The sequence below is a fragment of the Caloenas nicobarica genome, chromosome 1 (genome assembly GCF_036013445.1).
Source record: "Caloenas nicobarica isolate bCalNic1 chromosome 1, bCalNic1.hap1, whole genome shotgun sequence".
Lineage (NCBI taxonomy): Eukaryota > Metazoa > Chordata > Aves > Columbiformes > Columbidae > Caloenas > Caloenas nicobarica.
The window spans coordinates 653446-667705 of record NC_088245.1 but is presented as its reverse complement, the minus strand read 5'-3'; the positions used below and the strand labels follow the sequence as shown (position 1 = coordinate 667705).

The window sequence follows — 14260 nt, the reverse complement described above, 5'->3', positions numbered from 1 at the left end:
CGCAGGATGGAAGGGTAAAGCCCATCTCACCGCTATCGGAGAACAGAATCACAGAATGGGAACAATTTCTTCCCCCAAGGGCTGTGGGGCATTGGAACAGGCTGCCCAGGGCAGTGCTGGAGTCACCATCCCTGGAGGGGTTGGACAGACGGACATGAGGTTCTCAGGACATGGGGCAGTGCCAGGGCTGGGTTATGGTTGGACTCCATGATCTGGAGGGGCTTTTCCAACCAAAATGATTCTATGGTTCTATGATTCTACCATCGGCAATTCAGAGGCCACCTTGGCTAAAAACCTTCAGTGTTTCTACTGCTGAGCTTGTGCTGGAAAAGAGTGAGGAACCTTATTTCAGGCTTCTCCTCATTACCCCTGTCACTGCCACAGGCTTTGTCCCAGATGTGGGACAAGCACACCATGTGCCAGCCAGAACTGCTGTCCTGGAAGGTTTGCTGCCTGTCCCAGGGCCTGGAAAGGTTGTGCAAAGGTTTTGGGACTCCGCTGCCCCTCTGATGACCACCCCTCGTACTCATGCAGGTGGGTAACGGTGACACACCAGGAAAGCCCGCGAGCAGCTCCAGGTGACTGCGGGGCTCTGGGCTCCGGAGTGGTGGAGACACAGCGACAGCGTGTTCCAGCTGTGCTGTCAACAGAGCTTGTCCCCAACTCTTCTGGCTGAAGACCCACAGTCAGAACACACGTCTGCTATGGTTCAGCTCCCTGATCCTGGAGAACAACGGACAACGACCGGGAAGGTAAGACCCAGTGTAACTATGAGAGGGAAGAACAGCTTGCAGATGTGGAGAGAAGGGTTTAAACCAGGTTCATCAGAGAACGGGGACCTAAGGCCAGAGCCACACCAGAGGTTCGGAGGAGGAGCGCCTGTAATGGGAGACATCCATTTGTTGGTCCAGAGGGCATTCGGAGGCTTTCTTCAGGTTCACAGAACGTGGGCAAAACACAAAGAACCGCACGTCCTGCTCGGTCACAGAGCTGTGACGTGGTCAGACACACGTCTTTTGGCACGTGTTGGTCAGGATGTGGCCACAGCTGCCTGCAGGAAGGACAGGAGGAGAGGCAGGGGAGGGAGATGTCTCCAGGCCATGGAACTCCCAGAGGTGTCTCCATGCCATGGAACTCCCGGAGGTGTCTCCATGCCATGGAACTCCCGGAGGTGTCTCCCGGCCATGGAGCTCCCAGCTGCACTGAGCTGAGTGTGGAAGCACAGACACAACTCCTGTGAGTCTGGATCTGGGCTGGGACCGGGGGACACAGGTCTGTGACCACTGCCCAAGGGGAGGTGGTGGGTGACGTTGTCCATAAGCAACTAATGCATGTCTCGCAAGCCACCGCTGGTGACAGTCTCCTAACACTAACACCGAGGGGGCTGCTGGAGGAGACCTCCTGCTTGCTGTGCTGCTCACCGACAGGGCCAGGCTGGCGGTGGAGGTGGCCGATGGGGCAGCGGGGGCTGCAGCACCTGCCAGACGGCTGCTCTGAGGGTCACAGAATCATAGAAAAGAATCACAGAATCATTTCAGTTGGAAGAGACCCTGAGGATCATCGAGTCCAACCGTTCCCCAGCCCTGGCACTGCCCCATGTCCTGAGAACCTCACGTCCGTCTGTCCAGCCCCTTCAGGGATGGTGACTCCAGCACTGCCCTGGGCAGCCTGTTCCAATGCCCCACAGCCCTTTGGGGAAGAAATTGTTCCCCAGATCCAACCTCAACCTCCCCTGGCGCAACTTGAGGCCGTTTCCTCTGCTCCTGGCGCTTGTTCCTGGGGAGCAGAGCCCGACCCCCCCTGGCTCCAAGCTCCTTTCAGGCAGGTCAGAGATCAGAAGGTCTCCCCTCAGCTCCTGTTCTCCAGCTGAACCCCCAGCTCCCTCAGCCGCTCCCATCACCCTTGTGCTCCAGCCCCTTCCCCAGCTCCGTTCCCTTCTCTCAACTCGCTCCAGCACCTCAAGGCCTTTCTTGGCGTGAGGGGCCCCAAACTGCCCCCAGGATTGGAGGTTTGACCTCCCCAGTGCCCAGCACAGCGGCACAATCACTTCTCTAGTCCTGCTGGCCACACTATTCTTGATACAAGCCAGGATGCTGGTGGCCTCTTGGCCGCCTGGGCACACGCTGGCTCATGTTCAGCCGCTGGCACCAACACCCCCAGGGCCTTTTCTGCGAGGCGCTTTCCAGCCGCTCTTCCCCAGCCTGCAGCGTTCGTGGGGTTGTTGTGGCCCAAGTGCAGGACCCGGCACTCGGCCTGGTTGAACCTCAGACAATTGGCCTCAGCCCATCGATCCAGCCGGTCCAGATCCCTCTGTGTGGCCAGAGGAAGGTGAGCAGCACGGCTCGGATGTCCACGGCGAGGACAGACCTCAGCTCCCCAGAAGCTGCTCAAAGGGAAGGGGCTCTGGGTTTTCAAAGAAAAGTGACCAGGTATTTCTGCAGAAGGTTTGCTTGGTAGGGTAGCAAGCTTCCTAAGGAACTAAAATGCAAGGAGCACATGCAAGGAGGAGAAAAAGTGACAGGCACCAAAGCAATATAAAAACATTGCTCAAGCACTAGGGATGGTATCAGGAAGGCCAAAGCCCAGCTGGAGCAAAGACACTGAGCAGAACGAGGACATCTTGTAGTGACACACTGGCACCAAAAGGAAGTTCAGGGGAAACGCGAGCTGGCTGATGAAAAATCAGCCATGGACAATATGGACATGACCAAAGTGCTTAACTTTGGTTTATATCTCAGTGTCCACGGACAAAGTGCTCCCAGAGCCCAGAGGGTAGTGGACAACATGAGACAGGCAGCCAGGAGTGGCAAACAACAGGCCAGGGCTTCTGGCCCAGGAGCGCGGAGCGTTGGGATGAGCTCTGGCTGACAGCTGGTGACCAACGACCCGGCACGAGCAGAGCGCTCCAGGGGCCAGTCCTGGGGCCCGTGCTGTCCAACACCCTCACCAACAGCGCAGCTGACACGGAGACACCCTCCGTACAAGCACAGACGATATTAAACCAGGGGGAGCGTCCGACGTGGTGAAGCACAGAGCTTCCAACCAGAGCGGCCTGCAGAAACTGAGGACCAGGCTAAGAGAGACCTCCTGAAGTTCAGCAACGGGAAGGAGAAAGGTGCGCGGATGGGCAGAGCGACCCGACACGTGGCCAGGCTGGGAGCTCCGGTGAGGAGGCTGGAAGGGGATTTACGGTGACGGCCAGGCTGAGCACGAGCCCGGCACCGCTCTCACGGAGAAGGGACCAGGTGACCTCTGAAGGTCCCTCCCAACCCAAACTGTCCTGTGATTCCATGACAAGGCAAGCTGCGTGCTGGGCTACCCAACGAGCAGCCTGGCCAGCAGATTGAGAGAAGTTTTTACCCTTTTTACTCAGCACCGCTGAGGCTGCGCCTGGAGTATCCTGTTCAGTTTTTGGCCATCGAGTTCAAGATGGGGAGAAACTCAAGAGGGTCCAGACCCAGATCACACAACAAAACAAATCAGCCGCCTACAAGTGCCTGCGGGGCCCGGACAGAGATGACTGAGCCAAACTCCTCCTGGAAGCAGCAGACGATGTACTGAACGTGGCCAAGGGCCACCAAGTGTGGTCTGGGAGGTTCAGGTTGGACTTCAGCAAGCCCCGAATTCCCCGGGGGGGCAGGCCAGCCCCAGCCGGGCCCCCAGGACGAGCGCAGCCCCGTCCTGCAGACGTGCTCCGGCAGAAGGTCCCGCGGCCCGGCCGGACAGAGCCCCCGCTGACCCAGCGGGGCCCTTCGGGAGCAGCAGCTCAGAGAACCCTTCGACCAGCACTTCTGGGACTGCACAGCAGGGACAACACAGCTGTGGGTTCCAAAGCTGGCGAGGGAGACCAGCCCAAACTTACGGTTTCACTAGAAAACAGAGTAATCAATTGATGGAAAAACCCTAAAAGATCCCCAGACAGCCCTGACAAGGAGCGATGGGACAACATTCTTGCCACTTTCCCACCAAAAGATATTTGGAAACTGTACTGAGACACATGCTCGTGGAACTAAGAAAATCCTTCAATTTTACGATGGAAAAAAGACACATATGTAACTGGGACACAAGTTTCTACAATGGATAAGGATTTGAACATATCTCAGGCTGAAAATATGATCCACCAAGCCACGAAAACGCGTCTGCTAATTGTCTTTCTGTTATTAAAAGGAATATTTCTCCTAGGAAATGAAGAGTCTCCAGAGCTGTCTGACATCCAGGCCACGGAGTGAAAAGCTGTGCAGGTTCCAGAGGAAGGTAAGAAAAACATCTGGGAGGCCGGAGATGTGGAGAGGTGCACTCAGCAGTCAGAGAGGCAGCTGCAGTGATCGGGCAAGTAAAAAATCCACATATCACTGGCAGGGACTGGTCCTGTCCTGCTGGCACTGCAAGACAGAGCTGATGGAGGCAGAGCTGATAGAGGCAGCACTGATGGAGGCACCGCTCACAATGCAGTCATAGTCCAGCCTTCGGGACTAAGCACAGGATAAAGCCGGGCCTCCAGGTGTAGCACAGGGCAGGACTAAGCACAGAATAAAGCCAGGCCTGCAGGTGGAGCACAGGGCAGGACTAAGCACAGAATAAAGCCAGGCCTCCAGCTGGAGCACAGGGCGGGACTAAGCACAGAATAAAGCCAGGCCTCCAGGTGTAGCACAGGGCAGGACTAAGCACAGAATAAAGCCAGGCCTGCAGGTGGAGCACAGGGCAGGACTAAGCACAGAATAAAGCCAGGCCTGCAGGTGGAGCACAGGGCAGGACTAAGCACAGAATAAAGCCAGGCCTGCAGGTGGAGCACAGGGCAGGACTAAAGGCAGAATAAAGCCAGGCCTGCAGGTGTAGCGCAGGCCTGGGGTGTGGTGTAACACACCTGTTGCCATACGGCTCAGCACACCTGGATGGGAGGGCACCCACAGTGACCAGCTGGAGGAAAGTGCTAGGGCCAAGATGAAACCTTGTGCTACCGAAGTTCTAGGTCCACCATGAACTGAAGGTGATGTCTGTGAGACAGAGGGACTGCGGGGAGCAAGTGAGCACCTGGAGATGGGGAAGATGAAGCTCATCTCTTCCTGCGGCCATGGAAACGTCATGCTCAGAGTCACATCCCAAGACTGAATCTCCAAACACAAGTGCTGTGTCCAGGGAAGGTTTCCCCCTTTTGTGTCTGCTGCCAACGGGACAATCTCACAGCGAGCTCAGTGTCCCTGCTGAGTCTGCAGAGAGGTCAGCACCTCGCAGCAGATGGACACCACAAAATCCTCTGATTTTACACTGGAGGCATTGCTGGTTCATCGTCAAAGCTTCGCCACCACAGACGTGAGAAGCACCAGTGGGAACTGCCCATGGAGCTATACCCACAGTGTCCATAGCACCCCGGTGCTGGCAGTTCCTCCAAGAAACCCCCGACAGCACAGAGAACAAAACCCAGACGCTCCAGGGAGCTGCCCCACGTTTGCTATTTCTCACCCACAGCGCTACAGAATAATGTGCTTTTTGCCAAGAGACCACAGTGCTGGGATTCACCTGACAGCAGGTGCTGACCACAACACAGGTACCTGCCCCGGCAAAAGCTGCCCTGGGATCTCTGTCTGGTCAGGGAACCCACCAGACCTGTCCCATCCCAAGGCAGAGCCCAGGCTAGGTCGGGTGAAGGAACCAGATTCCAGCCCCATGTTTCTTTGGCCTCCCTGGGCAGAACTGGCAGAGCCGCCGGGGCAGAACCCAGGTAACTGAGCCCGAGGTGACGTGGGGTGGATCCCACCACAGACCTCTGCCAAAGGCCGGCTCTGAGACCATCTGCGTCTGTTGTCACAGCAGCCCTGTGGGTTGCAGGACCGCAGCGGTGTTTAGGAAATCAGAGTGCCCGCGGAAAGCTGGCACCGGGCTGCTGAACCGCGAACGAGGACACTGACAGCCGGAGTCAGCGCTTGGCCCCACGCTGGAGCTCGCCCCAGCCGCTCTGCTCGGAGTGCACACGAGGGAACCGCAGCTAAAGGAGATGCTGAGCAAACACCGAGGTTACTGATCTGGCTTTTCTATACATAGAAATACCGTGGGAGCAGGTGGGGTGGCAATCCAGCGCTGGCAGAGCCAGGGCACAGCTCGGGGCTGCTGACCCAGCTGCCTCTGCCAGCTGGAGCCCAGGAACCCGCCGTCCCTTCACACTCCTGGCACAGCCCGTGCCACCATGTCACCGTGTCACCCAGCCTCCTGGCACAGCCCGTGCCACCACGTCACCGTGTCACCCAGCCTCCTGGCACAGCCCGTGCCACCACGTCACCATGTCACCCAGCCTCTTGGCACAGCCCGTGCCACCACGTCACCATGTCACCCAGCCTCCTGGCACAGCCCGTGCCACCATGTCACCGTGCCACCCAGCCTCCTGGCACAGCCTGTGTCACCATGTCACCGTGCCACCCAGCCTCCTGGCACAGCCTGTGTCACCATGTCACCGTGTCACACAGCCTCCTGGCACAGCCCGTGTCATCATGTCACAGTGTCACCCAGCCTCCTGGCACAGCCCGTGTCACCACGTCACCGTGTCACCCAGCCTCCTGGCACAGCCCGTGTCACCACGTCACCGTGTCACCCAGCCTCTTGGCACAGCCCGTGTCACCATGTCACCGTGTCACACAGCCTCCGGCACAGCCCGTGTCACCACGTCACCGTGTCACCCAGCCTCCTGGCACAGCCCGTGTCACCATGTCACCGTGTCACACAGCCTCCGGCACAGCCCGTGTCACCACGTCACCGTGTCACCCAGCCTCTTGGCACAGCCCGTGTCACCATGTCACCGTGTCACACAGCCTCCGGCACAGCCCGTGTCACCATGTCACCGTGTCACCCAGCCTCCTGGCACAGCCCGTGCCACCCAGCACAAGGGGCTGCTCTGAGTCACCCAGCGCCGCTGGGGAAGGTCAGTCACCGGGAAGAAAGGGCGGCCCTGGTGATGAGCCCGCGATCCTTCTTTAGAAGACCTGATGACACAAAACAACTTCGCTTGGCTCATGTATTTGTTTTAGCACAAGAATCTGCAAAATAGGATCCTTTGGTTACTGGATCAGCAGATAATAAAGGTGCTGAGTGGTTACTGCTGGAGTTCCACCCGGACTGCTTTCTGTGGGACCCGGCAGATGCACGTTCTGGAGGCCTCTCGCTCCACGAAAGAAGCCGTGAGCCTGGCATGCGGAACACAACCAGACCTGCAGTTACTGCCTGGCAGTGCCCAGGGAGCGGGCAGAGGAAACGCAGACAGGGTTGTGAAGGAGATGAACAACTACGACCGAGAGTGAGCAGCAGCTCACAGCGAAATGCTGGAGGATTGCAAGACCAACGCGAGCGGCTCGGCTGGGTGTCCCGGCAGAGCCGAGGGGCTCCCCGTGTCCTGCCCAGGTCCCGCCCAGCCAGGCCGAGCCCAGCAGCGGGGCTGGCGCCGCGGCCCAGGCTCTGCCGCAGCCGGGCACGCAGAGCCACGCGGTGCGGGACGCGTCTCTGCCCTGCTCGTGTGACACCACGCGGTCTGTGCATCCCGTCCCGCAGGCTTCCTTCTCCTCGAGGCAGAACCTCTTCCCTGCGAGCACCGCACTGACCAGGTCAGGACACTCAGGTCCAGGCATCGGACAGGTCTTCTACAAGTTTACGATCCAGACAGGGGGTAAAATCTTAAGTAGTAATAAAATCAGGGTCAGATTCCCACCCAAAATACACTGCAGCAAGTAGGGGCTGAGTCAACACTAAAAGGAGGAGCTTTAGCACTAGCGACCGCTCTACAAAGAGTCATTTAGGTTGGAAAAGATCTTTAAGATCTTTAAGTCCAACCATAAACATGGTTTGCTGAGATCAAAAAATGAACGTGTTCAACACAAAGAGAAGGCTTAAGTGTCTAGAGCTGCTGAGAGGGGATTTGAAGCACGACAAAGGAGAGCAGAAAAACCAACAAGCCAAGAAGGTGAGGAAAAAGGAGAGAGTATCTCTGTGGAAGGAGAGTGAGGGCCAGATATTCCAGTCTGTGATGGCACTTCAGAGCTGCAAAGAGCTGGGAGGCCGGGGACTCGGCTGGTGCGAGGGCCTTGGCATAAGCTGTGAGGGCAAAACCCAAAACACGCTGTTTCTGATGCCTGGGTTTCTGCTGGTAGGTGGCATCGCAGGACTGAGGTTCCTGCTCTCCACAGCTCCCTCTGCACAGCCCGGAGCAGCGGACGAGGTGCAGCCGTGCGGGAGCCGGGCAGCCCCGCGGCAGCTGCCGCAGCTGTGGGTTCCGCAGGCGATAAACCACGGCGAGGGGCGAGCAGGCGGCGCACGGGAAGACGGGCAGGCTGCACATGGGTGACGGGTGTCACTGTGGGATTACGTGAGCACAGGCCGATCACCGCGGCCACCACGGAGCAGAGGAACAGCCGGAGGAACCCAGCGACCCAAGCGGGGCCAAGGCCCTGGGGAGAACCGAGGGTGAAAGGGCTGTGGACACCAGTGGCACTGAGGGCTGGGACATCATGGTGTAGACTCGGTACAAGTCAGGTCCTGTGCGACAGCTGTAGGTTGGTATTGATCAATCAAAAAGCCTCAGTGCTAAACGCTGAATTTGTCTGAGGCTCTGCTCCCCACTGGGGGCAGGTTCCCTCTGCCCACCTCCGGCTCCAGATGCCCTTCGCTGCCTCCTCCATCGGTCGGGCTCCAGGTACGACCTGTCGGCAGCTCTGCCGGCTCCTCGTGCCAACGTCCCGCAGAACTCACCCCACCCCTTCCCCGAAGGACCGGGAGCTGCCGGGGCAGCGCGGGACCAGCCCCGGCACCGCCGGCCACCCGGCCCTCGTCCGCTTCAGGAGCTGATTTAATTGCTCAATTAGTATGACGAAGGCTGGGGCGGGTCGGGCCTTGCTCGGAGCTGTGAGCAGCATCCCTGCCACCCGACCCTTGGTGCAGGTGGCGTTTGGTGGTACCGGAGGAGCGGTTCCCACCGCAGGGCAAGGCCAGCTCTCCCGTGGAGACTGTCACTGTCACCAAACACACCTCTGCTGCAAACACCTTCCCATCTGCACTTCTTTATTTGAGTTTGCAAACTCCAGCCTGAAAGCACCTTACACGTACCTGGCTGTCCAGCCCTGATTTCCGATACTGAGAAAGCTTTAAAGCTAAAAGACTGAACATTAATTTCAGCAAGAGATGGTCTCAGGCTACGAGTTACCAGGCTAGAAATGAAATCTCAAACTTAAAATGCCCATGCACCTTTGATTTAAATTTAACACATCTCTGACCCATATGCTTGGACAGGTGATGAAGATGGTCCCAGAGACCTGTACAAGGCTTCAAGCGGCACCACAACATCTCCCTTTCTGAATATTGCCCTGGGATGTGGCTTTACATTGCGGAAAGCTGCTGTGCTCGTTGTGAGCCCACCTGCAGCTTCCCTGCCCAGGGAAACCGCACACACTCCGTGCTCCACTTGCTGTAGATTTACTGATCTCACAGCTCAGCTTGCTGATCCACAGGGAACGGTGACCACTAAGGGCAGGTTACCAGCTAAATACACGTTCTGCAGCTCCACATCCAAACTGGGAGGGAGGGGAGCAGGACTGGGAGGCTCAGCTGGGACGAGGCTGCTCCACTGCAGCACCAACCTCCTGCTCGCACCCCACACGGCTTTACACACATTTCACATTCCTCCTGGCTTTGTCATGCTTCTAAAACTACTTATCAGAAAAAGTATCAGCTCTATAACAATTATGTCGGGTTCCCGACAACTCTGTAAAGGCTGCAGAAGACACACCAGCACCTCGGATGGTGTTGGTGACGGGTTCTCTGGTCGCACAGGCTCTGCCAGCCCCCCTGCAGCTCTCGGGGACGTTCGGCTGCAGGACCCACGTCCCGGCACAGGACGGACGGAGCCGACGGCCCCACCGTGGCTGCTCGCCAGGTTTGCTGCAAGCGTGGCGGGAAACCCGCGTCCCACTAATGGCAGAGAGAGGTGTCTCTGGGGTACGGCCAAGCACCGACCTGCTCTGCTGGTCCTCACACCCGGCTCCCCGCTCCGCTTCCCCCCGTGGCCCAGCAGCCGGGGGATTCAGAGAACTGCAGAATAGTTTGGGTTGAAGGGACCTTCCAGCTGCCCCCCCTGCCATGAGCAGGGACATCTGCACCAGCTCAGGTTGCTCAGAGCCCCGTCCAGCCTGGCCTGGGATGTCTCCAGGGATGGTTCAGCCACCACGTCTCTGGGAACCTGGGCCAGGCTCTCACCACCCTCAGGGCCAACAATTCTTCCTTCCTAGTTTGAATCTCCGCTCTTTTAACTAAAACCATCACCCCTTGTCCTATCACAACAGGCCCTGCTCAAAAGTCTGTCCCCATCTTTCTTTAGGCCCCTTTTAAGTCCAGAAAGGCTGCACTACGGTCTCCCTGGAGCTTCTGTTCTCCAGCTGAGCACCCAGCTCTCCCAGCCTGTCCTCCCAGCAGAGCTGTTCCAGCCTCGGGTCATTTCTGGGGCTCCTCTGGCCCCTCTCCAGCAGGTCCATGTGTGTCCCGTGCTGAGGACCCAGAGCTGGCCCAGCACTGCGGGGGGGTCTCACAGAGCGGGGCAGAGGGGCAGGATCCCCCCAAACCTGCTGCCCACGCTGCTGGTGACACAGCACAAGGGACAATTTGCCTCCTGGGCTGCAAGTGCACATGGCAGCTCAGATTCCCTGTGCTCCTGGCAGCATGTGGCTCCACGTCCCCCACACCGGCTGTCAGTCCCCGCGCCCACCCTGTGGCACCACTGCAGGACAACCCGTCCGGGACGGAGGGCACAGCACACACAGCACCTCGGCACGGGCACAGCGCAGCGCGTCCCTGCTTTGGGCACAGGTTCTCCATCCACTAAACGTTCAACGTCAAGTCCATCACTGTGTCTGAGGGACTCGCTCAGGAAAAACTATTTCTAGAAAGATCCCACAGAGCACTGGTGGGAGCTTCAGGGTGCACCGACCTGGGACAGTGGTGATGAGCACCCCGGGAAAAGAGCTTTGGTCAGTGTAAGGGGCAGACGGCAGAGCAACCCACAGCAGCTGAGCCCAGCAGAGCCTCACGACCCGCTCCTGCAGCCCCGCGAGCACGTCCACAGCCAGGACAGCTTCACACAACCAGGACAGCTTCACACAACCACAGCCAGGACAGCTTCACACAACCAGGACAGCTTCACACAACCACAGCCAGGACAGCTTCACACAACCAGGACAGCTTCACACAACCACAGCCAGGACAGCTTCACACAACCAGGACAGCCTCACACAACCAGGACAGCTTCACACAGCCAGGACAGCTTCACACAACCAGGACAACCTCACACAACCAAACCGGGACAGCTTCACACAACCACAGCCAGGATCACACAACCAAAACAGGACAGCTTCACGCAACCAAACCAGGACAACCTCACACGACTACAACCAGTGCAGCTCCACAGGTCCAGCCGGCAGCAGCGTGCAGCTCTGCCCGCCTTACACCCTGCACAACCACAACCCACACCACACCACCCCACCGCGGCGGACCAGCGCAGATGCCAGATACTGCATTATGGTGTTTAACGCCTGATCATTTTTCATGGGAAGAGGTGAGAGAGCGAAATCCCGGGGGCTGCCAGCCCCCCTGCTGTGGGGTGTCTGTCAGTGTGTGCTGCTGGGCACTCGCTGTGCAGAGACCAGCCAGCCAAACCTCCACCCAGAGCTGCCCTTCCCATCCCATCCCATCCCACCCCATCCCATCCCATCCCATCCCACCCATCCCGTCCCGCTCACGGTCCTGACACAGACCCTGTGTCCGTTCGGCCTCGCTGCACCTCTCCTGCCGCTGCTGCTCCCTTGGAAGGGGCAGGACCCATCTCACGCCCCTCCTGCACCGACAGTGCCTACATCTCTGTTTGAACCAAACTCTCGCGGATGCCTTTACGACTAAGGCACAGAAACGGGTATCCTGACCGAGTGATTCACAAACGCTTCCACCATTTCTCAACTGCCTTTTTGGAACAGCCTTTTCTTCGGCTTCAGGAAATGCAGACCTGGCCTATTGAAACCATACCCATTTGGCATGGATTCTGAAGACAATTGTCACTTGCAAGTGCCACAGTAATGTCTCCTACACCTTCCTCCTATAGCGAAGAGAGTCTCTGCAAACATTAACACATTAACTTTTACCATTCTCTTTTAAATCCCCCCTTAAAACCCTCCTCTGCCGTGTCCACTGCGAGACAGAGCGGCCGATAAGCCGAGACGGCTCGGTGCGGTGCCAGCTCTCCAGTCCGCTTTCTTTCCCTTTGAACACGAGCGGAAAGCCCAGCGGGCTGTGGGCTCCGCGCAGAGCGAGGGCAGGACACTGCCCCAGCACCATCCTCTCGAGAGGGGAAAGGGCCAAGGGGAGACCCTGGAGCAGAGCCCCACGGATCTGGTCAGTCTAATTCTTCTCTACAGACCCCACTACTGGTGCCACTTTGGGCCAAGCTGTAATAAACACCAGTACAAAACAATCCTGACTGGTCTCCAGAGAGAGCATCTCATGAGTCTTTTCTCCAGCCCCCGTTTTCCCTGTCACATCAGCTGGCAGAGGGAACCCGTCAGCTCACCTCCCAGTGCAGCGAGCAGTACCTGCCCCAACTACTGCACCCGACGGACATTTTTCCATCAAGACATCCATGCAGCAGGCATTTCAGCAGCAATCATCACCCAGCTCTAAAACACCTCACAAAGGACACTGGTTTTGTGCAAGACACGGGTCCCGGTCCCGCAGCGGCAGGTGCTGCTGGCAGCCCCGGGCGCTCTCTCCGCTCACCTCGATCAGAAAGTCTCCCGTGCGCAGCCCCGCTCGCCAAGCGACACCTTCCACATCCACCGACTCCAGGTACTGCAGCGCGGGGAAGGCCGGGGTGGGGGTGAACTCCTCAATTGGCGTTTCAGCTGCAAAACACAAAGAGAGAGATTGAGACAGCGTGGCAAAAAGCAAGGACGTCCCGGGGCGCAGGAAAATCTCTGTACATTGGTTCAGAAAGAATACGTGCACAAGGCTCAGCCTGACATCAACGCGGGAACCAGAGCTGGTGCCGCATGTCCACAGTTCTCATCAGCTCAGAGCCCACGGTGGCCCCAGAGCCTCCTGGACATCTGTGTCTTCCAGAGTCACGTCCGCTCCCACAAGCCTCACCCAACGCCTGGTACCACAGATGAAATGAGAACAGCTGTGAACGACGCTGGGGGGGACTCATTCCTCCTGCGTCTCCATCCCGGTTAGCGGCCCCAGACCCCTCCGTCAGCAGAGCAAACCCAAGCGCCCCTCCACCTGTGCAGAGGTGACACCTGCCCCGAGCGGAGCCCCTCCCCTGGTCCTACAGGAGACCAGGAGCAGAGGGACACATGCTGATGGACACCTACAACAGTCAGATGAACCCCATTCCTCATCAGTGAGGTTTTATGCATTCCTGGTTGGAAAACCTGCTCCTGCCCCCAGAAGAACACCATTCCCAGGGACAGCGGACCCAGGCAGTGCACTTAGATCCTCCATGTCCGGCCCATCCTGCCCATCTGCCCCCCAGGATGAAGGAATTTTGCCAGCGTACAGCAGAGGAGCTGTGTGCTGCGTGCTGCCGGTGCGCTGTGACGGAGGAACAATTTCCTTCGGCTGTTTATCAACAGGAGGCTGTTGCAGATGTTCAGAAACTTTGGATCCACCAAAAAAATGAAGTAGAAAGGCCACAGCTACTTATTACACAACTGGCCAGACTCTGGTCCCCCGAAACTACCCGTGGTACCCAGCTGGGTTCCTGTCCCCAGCACAGAGCAGACCAGCTGTGGCTGTTCCAGGGGCTGGTCACGATCCTCTGAGAAGATTTTGGTTCTCCCCTTGTTGCACTGTGAACAGACCTGCTGCCTGTGTCCCTGCGTCCATGCAGAGGGTTCATGTCTTGCTACACAAGACCACAGCACCGCACCAGTGAGGGCGTCTTCCCTTGGCCTGACGTGACTGGAAACAGCCGAGGCAGATCCAGGAGCAGCCTGAGACATCCCTTGTCTCACGGCACGCAGCCTCGCGGCTGGGTTCTGTGCTGCCAGACAGACGGACATGTGTTCCTCACTGCCTGGGCCACGGCCAGAGAAGGGAGAAGTCACAAGGGAGAGCTACAGAGAAGATGAGGATCCTTCTGATGAGGAACGGCTGAGAGAGCTGGGGCTGCTGAGCTGGAGAAGAGAAGCTGAGAGGGATCTGATCAATGGGATCAACATCTCCGGGTGGGTGTCAGAGGATGGAG

The 14260-nt window shown here is 58.1% G+C and overlaps 1 protein-coding gene across 11 annotated transcripts in view; it reads right to left on the bottom strand.

The window, feature by feature from the left end:
* Positions 1–14260, bottom strand: part of SHANK3 (SH3 and multiple ankyrin repeat domains 3) — a 364754-nt gene that overhangs the window by 62056 nt on the left and 288438 nt on the right. For all 11 annotated transcript variants that reach the window (XR_010607209.1, XM_065647548.1, XM_065647499.1 and 8 more), the window contains exon 15: positions 12790–12914. Coding sequence is in view for 10 of the 11 variants with exons in the window: in XM_065647548.1 (XP_065503620.1) it covers positions 12790–12914 (125 nt within the window). In the remaining variant the exon portion in view is untranslated. The remainder of the gene's footprint in view (positions 1–12789; positions 12915–14260) is intronic.